Source organism: Aotus nancymaae, unplaced genomic scaffold (genome assembly GCF_030222135.1).
Source record: "Aotus nancymaae isolate 86718 unplaced genomic scaffold, 86718_ANA_hifiasm-v0.15.2.pri h1tg000059l, whole genome shotgun sequence".
NCBI classification, from domain to species: domain Eukaryota; kingdom Metazoa; phylum Chordata; class Mammalia; order Primates; family Aotidae; genus Aotus; species Aotus nancymaae.
In genome coordinates this window covers 15,417,100-15,435,231 of record NW_026988473.1, presented here as the reverse complement: position 1 = coordinate 15,435,231, position 18,132 = coordinate 15,417,100, and the positions used below count along the sequence as shown (strand labels likewise).

Below are 18,132 nucleotides of genomic sequence, written 5' to 3'. Positions count from 1 at the left end.
GGCAGGTGAACGAGTAGGGTGCGCACAGGTTAGGTGACTTGTCTTCAAGCTGCTGGGAGAGCAAGCACGCTGTTTTTCACTTAGATGGTATATTTTTAGGGGTGGCTCATGGTTAGATAATAGTGGTGGGGAGATAAGTAAAGAGTCCCAAGCCAACCTGTGGTGCTGGTGCTGTTCTGTCCCACAGGACCCTCACATTCTTCCCAGGTAAGACATATATTAGAACAGCTAGAAACTTATTCACAGCATCTGCTCTAAACTGCCCTATGGCCTCTCCACCTAGAACATGGGAGTGAAGAAACAGCATTTTAAACAACGTACTTTAGCTTTGCACTGAGATTTTCAGTTTTAATTAGTTTGCATAATAAGCTATACAACATTTTACCACTTTTCCCCAGTTGCTTCACATCAGCAGAATCCAGAAAACTATTTAGCCCAAGAAGCACTTTGTGGCTTTTATAAGCTCTCAATTAACTCCTGTGTTAGCTCTATGAGTTCTGCCTTAAAGAAAACCAAGTTCAAATTCTGCTTAAGGCTGGGTGTGGAGGCTCACGCCTGTAATGCCAGCACTTTAACAGGCGGAGGCAGGTGGATCGGCCAGGAGTTCGAAACCAGCCTGGTCAAGGTGGCAAAACCCCATCTCTACACAAATACAAAAAAATTTAGCTGGGCCTGGTGGTGCATGCCTGTAATCCCAGCTACTAGGGAGGCTGAGGCAGGAGAATCACTTGAATCCAAGAGGTGGAGGCTGCAGTGAGCTGAGATTGCACCACTATACTCCAGGCTGGGCAACAGAGTGAGACTCCGTCCCAAAAACAAAACAAAACAAAACAAAACAAAACAAAACAAAACACACCTGCTTAAACACTGAGACCCACAACAGATAGAGAGAGAAAGGTGGGAGGGGAAAGGGACCCAGGAGTAAAAGTAAAGGCAGAATAGAAGGACACTGCTCAATCTGATTACCACAAACTCTAAGTCTTATCAGACAGGAAAGGATAAGGTCTAGTTTTCTTTAGGGCAAGTCTCTGTCTCTTTAAAGATACTGGTTTTTTGGTTGTTGTTGGTTTGTTTTTGTTTTGAGATAGGATCTTGCTCTGTCACCAGGAGTAGAGTGCAGCCTCTACTCAATGCAGCCTCTGCCTCCCAGGCTCTAGTGATCTTCCCATCTCAGCCTCCTGAGTAGCTGGGACTGTGGAACTACATGCACACACTACCATGCTTGGCTAATTAAAAAAAAAAACTTTTTGTAAAGACAAGATCTCACTGTGTTTACCAGGCTGGTCATAGTGAGACCCCATATGTACTAAAAATAGAAAAATTAGCTGGGCATGGTGGCACACACCTGTAATCCCAGCTATTTGGGAGGCTGAGGCAGGAGAATCACTTGAACCCAGGAGGTGGGGGTTGCAGTGAGCTGATATCACAGCACTGCACTCCAGCCAGGGCAACAGAGCAAGACCCTGTCCCCCTCCTCCACCCTACCCACCCCCAAAAAAAGACTGATTGGTAAGGCCAAGTATTGTAGCTTATGCTAGTAATCACACAATCACAGCACTTTGGTACACTGAGGGGAGGATTGATTGAGCCCAGGAGTTCAAGAACAGCCTGGGTAACATAGCAAAACCCTGTCTTTACAAAAAATAAAAAATTAGCTGGGTATGGTGGTGTGCACCTGTGGTCTTAGCTACTCAGGAGGCTGAGGTAGGAGGATCACTTGAGCCCAGGAATTTGAGGCTGCAATGAACTGTGAATGTGCCACTGCCCTCCAGCCTGGTAAACAAGTAGGATGGTCTTTAAAAAAAAAAAGTCCATGCGTGGTGGCTCATGCCTATAATCCCAGCACTTTGGGAGGCCAGGGTGCACAGATCACTTGAGGTCAGGAGTTCGAGACCAGCCTTGCCAATATGGTAAAACCCCATCTCTACTAAAAATAAAAAAATTAGCCAGGCATGGTGGTGCATGCCTTAACTCCAGCTACTTGGGAGGCTGAGGCAGGTGAATCACTTGAACCTGGGAGGCAGAGGTTGCAGTGAGCCGAGATCGCGCCACTGCACTCCAGCCTGGGTGACAGAACTGTCTCAAAAAAAAAAAAAAAAGGATGACTGGTGAATATACTGAATTTGTCTCTATGTGACCTGAGGCCTAATCTATGCAATTCACATTTGGAGCCCATAAAATAGTTTTAACCAATCTCAACAAGGCCAGGTAAAAGCTAAGTCTATGCTTGAGAAGAACTGAATTCTTGCTTCTCCCAACTGCTGCTATATGAAAGCATAATGTGCCACAGTAATTGGGCACACAAAAATTCCCTGCCTTAGTTTTTAGGAACTTTTCTTCCGCGTTGCTTCTGTTAAAGGAGCTCTGGATTATAAATGATGCCATGGGTACAGGTTCACTTACAGCCAATTAGTAAGTGCTTGCACAGTTAATTCTGTCAGTCTTACTCCTACACAGAAATACATTTGGCCCCAAGGGGCCCAACCACCCACAGAGCTCTTTTGCACATCTTTATACCCTCCAGCACAGAATCAGAGGGCTATATCCTAGAAAATATCCAGATAAAGAGAAAAGGTAGTTTCCCTGATATCCTATTTCTAGGAAACCAGGGTCCAACTTCTTATTTGTATGTCATTTCTAAATTCATTTCTCTGAATAACCCAAATAATTATCTAGGACAAGATATTTATTGAAAGTTCTAAATCTGTACATCTATATCCTTTGGTATCCTGAAGCTTTCCTCAGGTGAGGCCCCATCTCTACTAGAATACTGAGAATTAAAAAACAAACAAACAAACAAAAAAAACGACAGTTTAAAAAAAAGCCATTTGTGCCAGGCACAGTGGCTCACACTATAATCCCAATACTTTGGAAGGCCAAGGTGGTAGGATTACTTGAGCCCAAGAGTTTAAGACCAGTCTAGGCAACACAGCGAAACTCTGTCTCTACAAAAAATACAAAAATTAGCCAGGCGTGGTGGCATGTTCAGTAGCCTCAGCTACCTGGGAAGCTGAGGTGGGAGAATCACTTGAGCCCAGGAGGCAGAAGTTGCAGTGAGCTGTAATCACACCACCGCATTCCAGCCTAAGCAACAGAGTGAGACTGTATCTCAAAAGAAAGAAAAGAAAAAAAAGCAGTGCGTTCAGAGTGTGCTAACAGGTTACTTCAGATCTCAAAGGCTGCTTAGTTGTGGTAGCATGTTACAGTAATGGCCCCAAATGGTTCAAGCCTTCCTGTATTAATTGCCTTAGAGAGTCACCTTCCTGGTTTGGGGCTTACCTGAACAGCTTGCTTTAGCTGGTGGGATGGACAAAAGCAAACATGACATAAGTAGAGACTCAAAAAGTACTTGTGCAGTAGGGCTTGATCTCTCCTGCTTCTTCTTAGAAACTTGAGACTCTCATGCCTGTAATCTCAGCACTTTGGGAGGTGGAGGCAGGAGGATCACCTGAGGTCAGGAGTTCAAGACCAGCCTGGCCAACATGGTGAAACCATGTGCCTACTAAAAATACAAAAATTAGCCAGGCATGATGGCGGGCACCTGTAATCCCAGCTACTGAGGCAGGAGAATCACTTGAACCTGGGAGACAGAGGTTGCACTGAGCCAGGATTACGCCACTGCACTCCAGCCTGGGTGAAAGAGCGAGATTCCATCTCAAAAGAAAAAGAGGAAAAAAAAGTGAACCCTGAGACACTATACGAAGCAGCACAGGTTAGTTTACTGGTGAATAGAAAACAGACAAGTCATTCCCAGCTGACGTCAAACAGCCTGCCGAATGCCAAATATATGTGCGAAGCTATCTGTTATTAGTTTTCTATGACTGCCATAACGATGACCAGAAACTTAGTGGCTTAAGCAAGACAAATTTATTCTCTCTCAGTTCTACAGGCCAGCAGTCCAACAAGAGCCTCATTGGGCTAGAACCAAGGTGTTGGCGGGGCCGTGTTTGGGTCTGTCTCCTTGTCCATTTCAGTTGTTGGCAGAATTCAGTTCCCTGCAGATGCAAAACTGAGGTTCCCACTCCTCACTGCTGGCTGTTAGCAGAGGCCATTCCCATCTTCTATTATTGCAGCACCTTAATTGACCCTTCTGCCTTCCTCTTCCACTTTTAATGGCTCATGTAATCATATTAGGTCCACCCAGATAAATCAGGATAATCCTTCCACCTCAAGATCTATAATCTTAATCACAACTGCAAAGCCCCTTTCACCATATAAAGTAACATATTCACAGGTTCTGGGGATTAAGATGTAGACCTCTTAGGCAGATCATTATTCTACCTACTAAACTATCTAAGATCATCCACATCCAGGCAAGCCATCAATTGACCACAGAGAAGAGCCAATGGTGCACATCAGACGAACTTCAATTGGACTCACAGAATTGTGAGAAACAATAATTGTCTTATGCCACTAAATTTGGGGGTGGTTTGTTCAGCAGCAAAAGCTAAATGACATAACGACAAAGGCTACTCCACTTCCCAGGGTTATGCAACCCTCATCCCGACACATGCCATCTTCTTCTTTGCTCTAGATCAACAAGCATGTCTTTTTTTTTTTTATTTTAATTTTTTATTTTTATTTATTTATTTTTTTTTGAGATGGAGTTTCGCTCTTGTTACCCAGGCTGGAGTGCAATGGCGCGATCTCGGCTCACTGCAACTTCCGCCTCCTGGGTTCAGGCAATTCTCCGGCCTCAGCCTCCTGAGTAGCTGGGATTACAGGCACGCGCCACCGTGCCCAGCTAATTTTTGTATTTTTAGTAGAGACGGGGTTTCACCATGTTGACCAGGATGGTCTCGATCTCTTGACCTCGTGATCCACCCGCCTCGGCCTCCCAAAGTGCTGGGATTACAGGCGTGAGCCACCATGCCCGGCCAACAAGCATGTCTTAAAAGTAACTGGCAGTTTTTTTGTTCTCTGAGTCATAAAACAAACTAATTGACTTTATTCTTTCTTCTAGTCCAGATCTAGAGATTATTGATGAAATTTAACCAAAGTCTGCCTTATTAACTCAACACAACCAGAGAGAGGCTTTTTGCTGTACAATTTTGGAAGTTACATACATGAAATATATATATACACACTGCAAGTCCCAGGGAATGATTTCAAGGAAGGACTATCTTTTGATAGAGCTAAAGCTGCTGGTGGAAGAGGAAAATTTCACTGCCATCCAACTATCTCTCCTCTACGAGTGATCTCGGCTCTACGTAGAGACCAATGAGGGGTTTGGGGCACAGCCTCTTAAAGAGGAATCGCTAACTCTTCACTAGCAAAATTAATTTTCTTAACTGGGCTCCCCCTCAAATTTGTTGATACTTAAAGGTCTGGAAAACTTCAGTAGAAGGAAAATGCCAATAGCAAGTTAATGTCCTCTTTGCTCTTTTGGCTGACTTCCCTGTGCCTGGGTCTTGACTATTAATTGAATGCTGTTCAGATTCCATCTCAAAAACAAATGAGGATGGAGACCAGAGGCCTGCCTTCCCCAGACTGATAAGAGCAGCACGGTGCAATTATACCCGAACAGCTTTGTTTTGGAATGTAATCACCGCCCCAGCCTTCTTCCCAATGGGATGGCAACAGTGTAATTACCTCTTCAGGATTCATTGTTTGGGAATACAATTCTTATACAGGGCCCTTGTTCTAGGGGAAAGGATCTGCGACAAGGATATAACAGCATATGTAGCCCCCTCCCCAGTAGCAGTCCTCTGAGCTAAACATACTATTTTTGAGATGGAGTTTTGCTCTTGTTGCCCAGGCTGGAGTGCCATGGCGCAATCTCAGCTCACTGCAATCTCCGCCTGCTGGGTTCAAGCGATTCTCCTGCCTCAGCCTCCCGAGTATCTGGGATTAGAGGCATGCACCACCATGCCCGGCTAATTTTCTATTTTTAATAGAGATGGGGTTTCTCCACGTTGGTCAAGCTGGTCTCAAGCTCTGGACCTCAGATGATCCACTGGTCTCAGCCTCCCAAATTGTTGGGATTACAGGCATGAGCCACCGCACCCAGCCTATTTTTGTTCTCTGAAGGTAAAGCCTGAGATTAGATTTTAGCCTGTTTTTCTACCAACAAAGAATCAGATCACACCCAATGGTGGTTCTGTTGGAAAAGTCCCAATCTAGAGCAGGACCGCCTGAGAATTCCCACTCTGTCAAGTATTAGCTATGGTTTTGGACAAACTACTTCATCTCTTTTAGCCTGAGTTTCCTCATCTGTAAAAATGACAATGTATTATAGCAGTGCTGCTGGTGATTAACATGTGAGAAGTTCTTGGAACAGTACTTGGCATAGAACAAATGTTCTTAGGAGTTCTGTTTTATTTAGCAAATTTGAAATACCATATTCCAAAGTCCCCACATTTTACAAGTTTTGGTTACTACATCCTTGTAGTATAATTTGAAGTCAGGTAATATGATGTTTCTGGCTTTGTGGGGTTTTTGTTGTTTTTGCTTAGGATTGCTTTGGCTATTCAGGCTCTTTTCTGGTTCCCTGTGAATTTTAGGATTGTTTTTCTCTATAATACTATTTCATGGTCAAATCTAAGCTTGAGTTACTAAATTCTGTCTTTTCACAACCCCTCTGCCAGTACAGCATGATGGGCAATGTTTTGGATAATTGTAAATGCTGTTATAGAACTGTCATAATCTCAGAGCTATTTGCCTGGGTGAAACTTCACTCTAATGAGCAGAAGTGACTGTGGATATTTCCATGTCATTCTTTTCATTTGTTAACAGTTCAAGGGAAAGCATAAAAGACTGTTGTGAACTCTTGCTGTTGGGAGTCAGCAAATATTACAAAAAGCAGCCACTGATACTCTATCAATATGGCAGATTCTGGAGACAATTCGCCTTTCTGGGCAGTTTCATTTGTGAAAATAAATATTCCCCACATGTTTACTGTGCACCCCACTTCACAAGAATAAGGGGGAAACCCTGTTCCCAATAAGAACTTCAACCCTTTACCTTCTGTCTAGCTTCCCTCTGTTCCTTTGTACCCTGGACCAGTTAACTTCCCTGCATTAGGAAGGAGTATTTTTGGCTTCTGCTTTACCAGCTATGAGCCACAAGAGTAAAAACCATGAGTTTGTTTACCATGCATCCCTAGAGAATGCAGCCCCACAGCTCAAGTCAGTAGAAGTGATGCTGGGCCCCTTCTGCATGGCACAAAGCTGCAGTGAGTTAGGCCTATGATAAACTCAGGGAAGCACCTCAACGGCCCTATAACATGAGAGACTATCTTTACAGGGTGAGTATGTGGTTATAAGATGACTCTCTGGTTCTGGGGTGACACTCAACAGCTGCCAAAAGAAATACCCCGGGAGTCTTAACACTCTCAAAGGTCCCCAGTCATCTATTTGGAAGAGTTTCTTTCCCCATTATGGCTTATACAAAGATATCCATGCTTGCTCTTCAAGCTGAATGGCATGAGGACCCAGGGGAAGGTTGGCCTTATGGATCAGCAAATGTTAAAGAAAGGAAATTAACACCCACAGGTTGGCTCTACTTTGGTAGAAAAGGTGAGAGGTGCTGTCTGCCAGCTCCCATGGCATTTCCAGCCAGGTTGGAATAAACGAGGCTGCTTGGAGATAGGAAAAGGGAAAGAGAAAGAAAAGCTAATGTGAGCTCAGGGTTTTAAAAAGGAGGAGGTTGGCCAGGCACGGTGGCTCACGCTTGTAATCTCAGCACTTTGGGAGGCCGAGGCAGGTGGATCACCTGAAGTCAGGAGTTTAAGACCAGCCTGAACAATATGGTGAAACCCCATCTCTACTAAAAATACAAAAATTAGCTGGGCTTAGTGGTGTACGCCTGTAGTCCCAGCTACTTGGGAGGCTGAAACAGGAGAATTGCTCGAACCTGGGTGACAGAGCGAGACTCCATCTCAAAAAAAAAAAAAAAAAGTAAAAAGAAGGAGGTAGGGGGGTTATTAGCTTCCAGCATTCATACTGCTCACTTTGGTAAAAACTGATGGAATAGATGGGACAGCAAAGAGAATTGTTCCAAGGCTCTCAAGGGGTGGTAGGGGATCTCTAATCCTAAGGAAAGTTTGAAAGGTAAAGAAAGACAACAGCCAGGCACGGTGGCTCCTGCCTGTAGTCCCAGCTACTCAGGAGGCTGAAGTGGGAGGACTGCTTGAGCCCAGGAGTTCTGGGCTGTAGTGTGCTATGCCGATCGGGTGTCTGCACTAAGTTCGGCATCAACATGGTGACCTCCTGGGAGCCGGGGACCACCAGGTTGCCTAAGGAGGGGTGAATCGGCCCAGGTCGGAAACGGAGCAGGTCAAAACTCCAGTGCTGATCAGTAGTGGGATCGCGCCTGTGAATAGCCACTGGGCAACATAGCGAGACCCTATCTCTTAAAAAAAAATACAAATAAAAATAAATAAAAAGAAAAAAATACAAATAAAAATAAAGACAACGAAGAAAGCTGCTGCTTCCACTGGAAAATATAGGCTGTGACCTCACATTTGGCATTCTCCTTCCTCACATCTCCTCTGCAGATTTCCAGATTGTTGCATTTGTTCTAAGGGGTTGCAAAACATGTCAAAGCACATACTAATCATAACCTAAGAAGAGAGAAGTAAAAGAATTCTGGCATGATACTGATTCATTATAGATTAGAGGGGCTCTTCAGCTGGCACCTTCAAAATGAGCAGTAATTCCAAGGAGCACACAACCATGGGACTTAATAAGCTTTGAGATCACTTTAGGTCTAGGGTGGCCCCAGAGTACAGAGAACTTAAAGTACAAGTAAATAGTGGTGCCTCGATCCAGACATATGGACATTAAGGTTTCTATTTTGTATTAATTTACACTCCCACCGACAGTTGTATACGCATTCCCTTTCCACTGCATCTGTACCACCACCTATTCTTTTTTGGCTTTTTTTAAAAAGGCCATTCTGACTGGAGTAAGGTGGTATCTCATTATGGTTTTAACTTGCATTTCCCTGATGATTAGTCATGTTGAGCATTTTTTCTCATGTTTGCTGGACATCTGTGTATCTTCTTTTGAGAAATGTCCGTTCATGTTGTTTGTCTACTTTTTAATAGGATTGTTTTTTTCCTTGCTGATTTGAGTTCCTTGTAAATTCTGGATATTAGATCTTTGTTGGACATATAATCTACAAATATTTTCTCCCATTCTTCAGGCTATTTACTGTTGGTTATTTCATATAAATGACAAATGTCCTTCCAGTGCCCCACTTACTCATGCCTACAGCCCCACTCAAAAGATGAATGGGGACACATTCGGAGAGCTTCTTCAAATCATACTGAAAGATATATGTAAGTCCTTGATCCAGACCCAGGCTTATGCCCCTTCTCCCTTAGCTAATCGATCAGGATTGGCAGTTAAAGTCCCAGGGGTATTAGTAAATTTTTAGCGGCAGGGCCAAAACAAAACAGAAAACTGGGCCACTCCCTGGCTAGATGTAAACTCCCTGAGGGCATAACCATTTAATTATTCTGTAATAACCAAAGCTTTCCAAAAAATACTAAGCATTTAGAAAGTGCTGTGTACAGTGGCTGGACGCGGTGGCTCACTCCTGTAATTCCAGCACTTTGGGAGGCTGAGGCCTCCCAATGAGGTCAAGAGGTCAAGACCATCCTGGCCAATGTGATGAAACCCCATCTCTACCAAAAATACAAAAATTAGCTGGGTGTGGTGACATGCACCTGTAGTCCCAGCTACTTAGGAGGCTGAGGCAGGAGAATTGCTTGAACCTGGGAGGCGGAGGTTGCAGTGAGTTGAGATCACGCCATGGCACTCCAGCCTGGCAATGGAGCGAGACTCGGTCTCAAAAAAAAAAAAAAGTGCTGTGTACATTTTAAGGTGACAATACAGAAAGGACACATAGGTAAAGCATAAATGGGAAAAGATCAAGAGGGAATTTCCTGGGGAAAGAGAGACAGAAGCACAGAAAAACTTAGTCACACATGTAAAAGGAACAGAAAAGTTCATTGACAAGGCCCAGTATTTTTCCCTAAAAAAGCCTGAAGAAGCACAGGCAATTCAGCTTAGAAACTGGGCTCCACATTCTCAAGCACACTTCTCACTAGTGGTATGAGAAGATAAGGTAAACGGCTGAGGTAGAAAGGACCCGAATGCTCCAGTGACTGGTGGACACCAAATAGGTAAAAGGCCCCAGGTGCTATAAGGCAACTGGGAAGGCTGAGTTCTCCGGAAGGAGTACTGCATTTACTTCTCTGTTTCCCAGGCAACAAAGCCAGCCTCTTATTCCCTTCACTTTCATCACTGGAGCAAAATGAAATGTAATTGGGTTAATTATTAAAGCAGCATTAGCCAGTACCACCACCACTAATTGTCCATTTATCTGGGGTTTATAAACAGCCATCTTAATTGATGTTTAGTTGGAATGTACCACTCATGTTATCTGCCTGGCTACTGGGTACCAGATGGGTACACCGCAGAAAGATAAAGGGAGCTCAAAGAGATAAAAAAAAAAACCCAACACCAGAAATATTATGCATCTCTGTTCACTTCCATCTAAGTAATATCATGATGGGCCTTAACTGCATTCTCTATGATTAATCTATCCCAGATTTGCCAGTTCAAGTGAAGATCTGCTATATAGTGATTAAGCAATTTGTTGTATTAGACAGCTATGATATCAGATGGTGAAATAAGGCTAATTGCTAAAAGTTAGCCAGCCTGAGGCTCTAGATGCCCACCCCAGTTGACCAAGTGAGACTAAAAAGTCCTCCTGAATATAATTCCCAAAGGTACCAGGGAAGTAGGGAACATCTAAGAGAGAGTACTGATGTTTTTAAAAGAGATGAGGGGGGCTGAGCATAGTGGCTCACGCCTCTAACCCCAGGACTTTGGGAGGCCAAAGCGGGCAGATCACCCGAGGTCAGGAGTTCGAGATCAGCCTGGCCAATATAGCGAAACCCCGTCTCTACTAAAAATATAAAAATTAGCCAGGCATGGTGGTGGGCACCTATAATCCCAGCTAGTCAGGAGGCTGAGGCAGGAGAATGGCTTGAACCCAGGAGATGGGGGTTGCAGTGAGCCAAGATCTCGCCACTGCACTCCAGCCTGGGTGACACAGCAAGACTCCGTCTCAAAAAAAAAAAAAAATTAAAAATAAAAATAAATAAATAAGAGATGAGAGGGGCTAGACACCATAGCTCAAATCTGTAATCCTAGCACTTTGAGGGTACTGGTGTGGGTGGATCACTTAAGCCCAGGAGTTGGAGACTAGCCTGGGCAACATGGCAAAACCCCACCTCTACAAAAAGTACAAAAATTAGATGAACATGTTGGCGTGTACCTATAGTCCCACCTATTCAAGAGGCTGAGGTAGGAGAATAGCTTGAGACCAGCAGGTTGAGGGTGCAGTGAGCTGTGACTGGGTCACTGCACTCCAGCCTGGACAACAGAGCAAGACTCTGTCTCTAAAAATAAAATAAAAATAAAAATAGAAGAGAGGGGCTGATGACAACCAAAAATGTTAACAAGGAAAAGAAGGCTGGGCACGGTGGCTCACGCCTGTAATCCCAGCACTTTGGGAGGCCGAGGCGTGCAGATCATGAGGTCAGGAGCTTGAGACCAGCCTGGCCAGCATGGTGAAACCTCATCTCTACTAAAAATACAAAAAATTAGCTGGGTGTGGTGGTGCATGCCTGTAGTCCCAGCTACTTGAGAGGCTGAGGCAGGAGAATTGCTTGAACCCGGCAGGCGGAGGTTGCAGTGAGCCAAGTTTGCGCCACTGCACTCCAGTCTGGGCAACAGAGCTAGACTCCATCTCAAAAATGAAAAAGAAAAAAAAAAAAAGGAAAAGAAAAATAAATTTTATAAAAGGTAGTTCTGTCTTCCCACACCAGTCAACAAGCATAAGGATGCCTGAGACAAGATTGCATCAATCAATATTTTAACACCATATTATTGGGTTTGTAATATATATAGAAGTAACATTAGTATACGTATAACAGCAGAAAGGAGGTAGGAGGGAATGGAGCCATAGGGTAACAATACATTGTGAAAAATGTTTCTGTATCTTACCAAAATTAAGTCTGTATAAATTGGAAGTTGATCCTAACAAAATACATTCAAAAATGAAAAAAGGAATTTAAAAGACATATTAGATATTGATTTAATACAAATGAAGTCAGTAAAGAAGGTACAGAGGAATAAAAACATTAGAAATACAGAAAAAAACTAAAATGGCAAAAAAAAAACCCAAAGTATATCAATAATAATATTAAATGTGAACAAACTAAACAACCAAAAAGCAGAGATTGTCAGACTAGATAAAAAACAAGCTCCAATTATGTGCTTTTATCAGATACATAGTTCAGATTCAAAGAGCTAAACAGGTTGAAAGTAAAAGAATGAAAAATAATATATCATGTAATCAACAACCATAAAAGAGCTGGAGTAGCTATATTAATATAAGAAAAAACTGACTTAAAAACAAAAATATTACTAAAGAGAGAGGGACAATAAATAATGGTAAAATAGTTAATTTATCAGGAACACATATCAACTGTAGATATATGTGCACCTAATGACAAAGTCACAAAATGTATTAATCAAAAACTGACAAAATTGGGTCAGGCATGGGGGCTCACACCTGTAAATTCCAGCACTTTGGGAGGCCAAGGCAGGTGGATCCCTTGAGGTCAGGAGTACAAGACCAGCCTGGCCAATATGGTGAAACTCTATCTCTACTAAAAATACAAAACTTAGCTAGGCCTGGTAGCATACACCTGTAATCCCAGGTACTCAGGGGGCTGAGGCAGGAGAATTGCTTGAACCCAGGAGGTGAAGCTTGCGGTGAGCTGAGATCAGGTGACCGTACTTCAGCCTAGGCAACAGAGCAAGATTTTGTTAAAAAAAAAAAAGACAAAACTGAAGGAAAAAATACAGAGTTCAATAATAATAGAGATTTCAATACTCATCCTCAATAAAAGATAGAACTAAACAGAAAATCAGAAAGGATATACAAAGTTGGAACAATACTATCAACCAAGTAGATTTAACTGGGATCTACGGGACACTCCACTAAATAACAGCAGAATACACATTCTTCTCAAGCACATGGGTAACATTCTCTAGAACAGCCTATACACTAAGCCATAAAACAAGTTCCAATAAAATTAAAATAAATAAAACTGCACAAAGTATGCTCTCAGGCCATGATCAAATTAAATAAGAAATCAACAACAGAAGGAAATTTAGCAAATTCAAAATATGAAAACTGAATAACACACTTCCAAAAAAACTAATGGGTCAAAGAAGTCATACTAAGAAGTGACACTGTTCAGTAAAACAGTGTCTTTTTTAATATTTTAAAAGAAGAAGTCATAAGACAAATTAGGATAACTGGGCACAAAGCCATCTCTTGCTCAAGACACTGGACCAGGCCCTAATGACCTGTGGCTAGGAGCAAGAAAATCCTGACACTTCCCATTGATTTTAATCAAAATAGTAAATTAAGTATATCAGGTCCACATCTGCTGGGAGCAGATGCTCATTAGGATGAAAGTAAAAAAGATTATGCAGGACAGACAACTAATACCCTACATTACCCAGGCCCCTATTCCTCAGAAGTTTTTTGTTCTTCCAGTAATTACCAGGAAGCTGTCAAATGCCAAGCTTATTTCACTTTTATGAGGCCTCAAACATGCAGAAAAATATTATAAGCTTAAGAACCCTTTGGCAGATACTCCCCACTTGAACTCAAACAAAATATGGCACAGATGACAGGATAGAGCTCTCTCTCTTTTTTTTTTTTTTTTTGAGACGGAGTCTTGATCTGTCACCCAGGCTGGAGTACTGTGCAATCTCGGCTCACTGCAACCTCCATCTCCCAGGTTCAAGCGATTCTCCTGACTCAGCCTCCTGAGTAGATGGGATTACAGCTGCCCACCACCACACCCGGCTAATTTTTGTGTTTTTAGTAGAGGTAGGGATTCACCATGTTGGCCAGGCTGGTCTCGAACTCCAGAACTCAGGTGATCCACCTGCCTCAGCCTCCCAAAGTGCTGAGATTATAGGGGTGAGCCACCACACCTGGACAAGAACAGAATTCTTAATCAGGAAGACGTGGTTTAAAGTTCCAGGTCAGCCTCTCTTAGTGTGATACTGGGCAAGTGACATCAGTTTTCTTCCCTACAGAATGGAAATGCTATCACCTACCTCACAGGGTTGCTGCAAAGATTAAAAGAGATAATGGGGGAAAGACAGTACTTGGCCCAGGGTAGGCAGTCATTAGCTTCATTTCCATCATATATTTCAGTTGCTGTTACTACACAGAGCTAGTTATCTGCTACAATGTCAGCAGGGGGAGCTCCTCAGACTTTTGCATGTTCTCCCAAAATTTTACCTGGTAGGGCTGCAATAGCTTTATATGTATTTACAGCTCTTTAAGTATGGGTCTAGAATGTGTGTTGCTGAAGATGGGGAAAGGCCTGGGTTGATGACCAATTGGAGGCTACCAGGAACCTACGGAATTGCAGGTGAAGGCACCAAGATAAGAGAAAAGAGATGAAATTCATAGACTATCAAAACACGCTTTAAAAAACATTTTTAGTATTTTTAAAATTCTTTTTGTGATAACTTACTCTTCACCTTATCACTTTTCTATAGTAGCTTCTGTTTTCTATTATTGATTTCAGTCTCTTGTAAGAGGAAGTAGAACAGATCTTGATTTTCCACAAACCCGTTTTTGCTGATGATTCTGAATGGCTTTGCTTAGGGTCCACTGAGGACTCATTTGGCACTACAGTACTGGCCACACCCCCTAAAACTGCAGGTGTGTGTTTGCTTTGTCCCTCCAGGTCTGCCAAATTTCCAAGCTTCATCCCTGCAAAAAGCAACTCACCATACAAAAGTTCCACTTATGTTTAGAGTAAGACTGAGACATGGCTAATCAACTAGACTTTGAGCTACAGGAAGGCAGAGTTCATGTCTGTCTTCTTCACTCTGGTAGCCTAGAACAGTGCCTGGCATATAACAGCTACAGAACAAACGTCTGCTAAATGTAATTGTTCTGGGACCATTACAATCTCATTCCAATCATACAAGACAAAGTGCCTTTCCAGGAAAATTGGGAGTGCTTACTGCTAAAAGGCCAGTTGCTCTTTCACTCTGAAAGCTATTATTATCGTAGTTCAATTACATGATCACAAGTAAGTTTAATAAAAAGCAAAACATCTGTATCCAGGAGGGCAAGAAGGCTCAGGAAAAGGGCGGTTACATAATAAGATTTTCCTCAGCAAGCACCGCTGGATCATAAAAACCTATGTCTAGGAACCATTTAAATAGAAGAATTAAAACAAATAAGAAGAACACTGAAGTTCCCTGGGAGCTCTCTCCCTCTTATAAAGTCCTAGGAAAAAGAATGACATTTTAATGCTTTGTCCTTTAAAACAACTGTGAGGGGGCAGATTGGAAGGTGGTTTACAGTCCACTGACTCTATTCCTCTACTTCCTAGCTGCATCACTCTGGGCAAGTTAGCCCTCTGGGCTTCAGTTTCTTCCACTGTTAATTATGTAATTGCACCTATCGCCTATGATTACTGGAAGACAGAAATGAAATATGTGTAAAGCGCTTAAAATACTCCTTAGTATATAGCAAGTGCTCAATAAATGCTAGGCTTTTGTTGCTGTATTATTATTATTGGAATTTTCTCAAGAGAAGAAAACAAATGATACAACTGCCAATAGAAGCTGAAGGGTCATCAAATATCAACAAATGATAAACACTCTGTAATATGTATCTTGAAAAATTGGTAGAAACTAGTTTAATGGTGAATGGAAACCATCTGCTAATCTAACTCAAGAGTGAGATTCTAGGGAGTCTAGAGTTTCTTCTGCTAATGGCATTCTGCATCCTTTGATAGATTTTCTCAGCAGATTTCACATCTGTAAACAGCTGCCCACTGGAACACAGCCCCTATAGTCAAAGGTATCCATAGGTGTAATTAGGCCATTTGGGGTCAGACCACTAAGCATAAAGTAGAAAACAGGAAATGGAGGTAAAGAGGTCTTGGAGGCAAGGCAGCAAAAAACAACATACAGCTGTTCCCTCAAGCTAAACGCCAAGGAAACAGAAATCTGCCAGCAGTAGAGAAGCAGGAGGTGCTGTATGGGGCGGTGGAGGCAGATGTCTGGAACAAAGAAGGGTGGAGAAGAGCTCTGGAGTATTGCCTGGCAGCAAGTGATTATCTGCCAGTGAAAAGCTTCCACGTGCCTTCAGTGAAGCCACACAGAAGTGCCAGGCGAGGAGAGGCACGGGCCACAGCATCTGTTTTACAACTAGGGCCAGAGGCTCCTCAGATGAGGCTGTCAGGAGACTGTGGCATAGTCTGCTCTTCTGCCAGGCCAGAGCCTATGAAGTCCTGGTGTCTGACAGAGAAACCACTGAGGTTTCTGGAATTTCTAAGCATTGATGTTGAATCAAACATACTATTTAGGAAAGCCCAGATCCCATGGCCTTGATGCTGTCACAGCAGCTTGGTTAGGAAATCACAAAATAAAGCTTGTAACATCCTCGCAGCCTGACAGTGCCACTGCCTCAACAGATCCCCCCCTACCTTTAATCAGCACATGGCCCAGATTCTCCAAAACAGAATGTCATTTTAAAACTTTTGATAAAGATGCTTATTAAAGATACCTCCAAATGTGGCTTTTTATACCTTTTATGCTTTTGCATTCATAAATTTATAAGTCGGCAGTGGAGGTCGGGGAGAGGGGGGAGGTGATGGGAAAACAACCTTTGCCACATATAAAAATAGAATTCTGCTTTGTTTCCTTCTCTAGAGACTGACCAGAAGCAGTAGCACATACCACGTCTCAAAACACAATCACATCACGCCTCAGAGCCCAAAAACATCTGTCACTAAGCTATTCAACCAGCACAAAACTGCCTCTGTGGGGCTTGCTTAGCCCATTTTCTGTTTGTGGAGATTTCTGAGCCAGCTCCAAGGGTGTCTCCCTCTTCTCCTTCCTTAGAAGATTCCACAATGCCTGGAAACTCCATGTGCTGGCAGTACCAAAGGAGTGGAGAGATGTGCACTAAGCTCCTAATCAAATCACAGGATCTGGCTCATGAGTATCTCACCAACCGAAACATAAATATGACACCTTTACCATTCAATTAAAGGCATAGCTAGAATTTAATTTCTGGATTAAGAAACAAACAGTTTAAACAACTAATTTAAAAGAAAAAAAAAGGTCTGGGGAAAGTAGGAATAGGGTATGAGAAACATTTTTCTTCAACCCATTTCTTGCCTTGAAGTAAGGAACTGATTATTAAACCATGACCCCAAAGTAGAATGCCAAGACACCATCACATCAACATAGGTAAAGGAGGGAGCAGAGTTATTTGGCTCCTTGCTCCTTCACATTTTCAAAAGTCAAAGAAACATTTCCTTACCTGCCAGGACCCTGTTAACAGAAGAGTGAGTAGCCAAGCCAGGCTGTCCACGTTCATGAAAAATCCCAGCATAAGGCAAGTACTCAGGCAGCAAGAAACGCCTACAAGAAGGAATCACATGTGAAAAGCTGACTAAAGACTACCATAAAACAAAGGAGATACTACCTACACTCAAAAATCTAGGCTAAGGGACCCACTGAATCCACAAATGCCCAGAAAGGAATAAAAACTCCCAAGATTGGTCCTTCCACAGATTGGTATCTATCTTTTTCTTACCCCTCCTTCTAAAGTTCCCCCAACACTTCTATTCTTAAACAGGATTCTCCCACCACCGCTTTTTCATCTCTTTTCAATGTGGCTAACCATCATCTGTCAAGATCTTAGATGGCAGGGCTGGGCTGTAGGGCCACCAGGAAACAAGTCCAGATATGGACAAACCAAAGACCAGAAAGTAGGTTTAAAACTAAATCCTCTGGCTGGGTTGGGGGGTCTCACACTTGTAATCCCAGCCCTTTGGGAGGTCAAGGTGGGTGGATCATGAGATTAGGAGTTCGAGATCAACCTGGCCAACATGGTGAAACCCGGTCTCTACTAAAAATACAAAAATTAGCTGGGCGCAGTGGCAGGTGCCTGTAATCCCAGCTACTTGGGAGGCCAAGGCAGGAGAATTGCATGAGCTCAGGAGGTGGAGTCTGCAGTGAGCTGAGATAGCACCACTGCACTCCAGCC

General features: G+C 42.9%; 1 protein-coding gene across 6 annotated transcripts in view; it reads right to left on the bottom strand.

Annotated features, from left to right (window-relative positions):
* AMBRA1 (autophagy and beclin 1 regulator 1) overlaps window positions 1-18,132 on the bottom strand; it is a 164,654-nt gene that overhangs the window by 87,777 nt on the left and 58,745 nt on the right. For all 6 annotated transcript variants that reach the window (XM_012452479.2, XM_012452481.2, XM_012452480.2 and 3 more), the window contains one exon: window positions 17,404-17,504. In XM_012452479.2, the coding sequence (XP_012307902.1) occupies window positions 17,404-17,504 (101 nt within the window). The remainder of the gene's footprint in view (window positions 1-17,403; window positions 17,505-18,132) is intronic.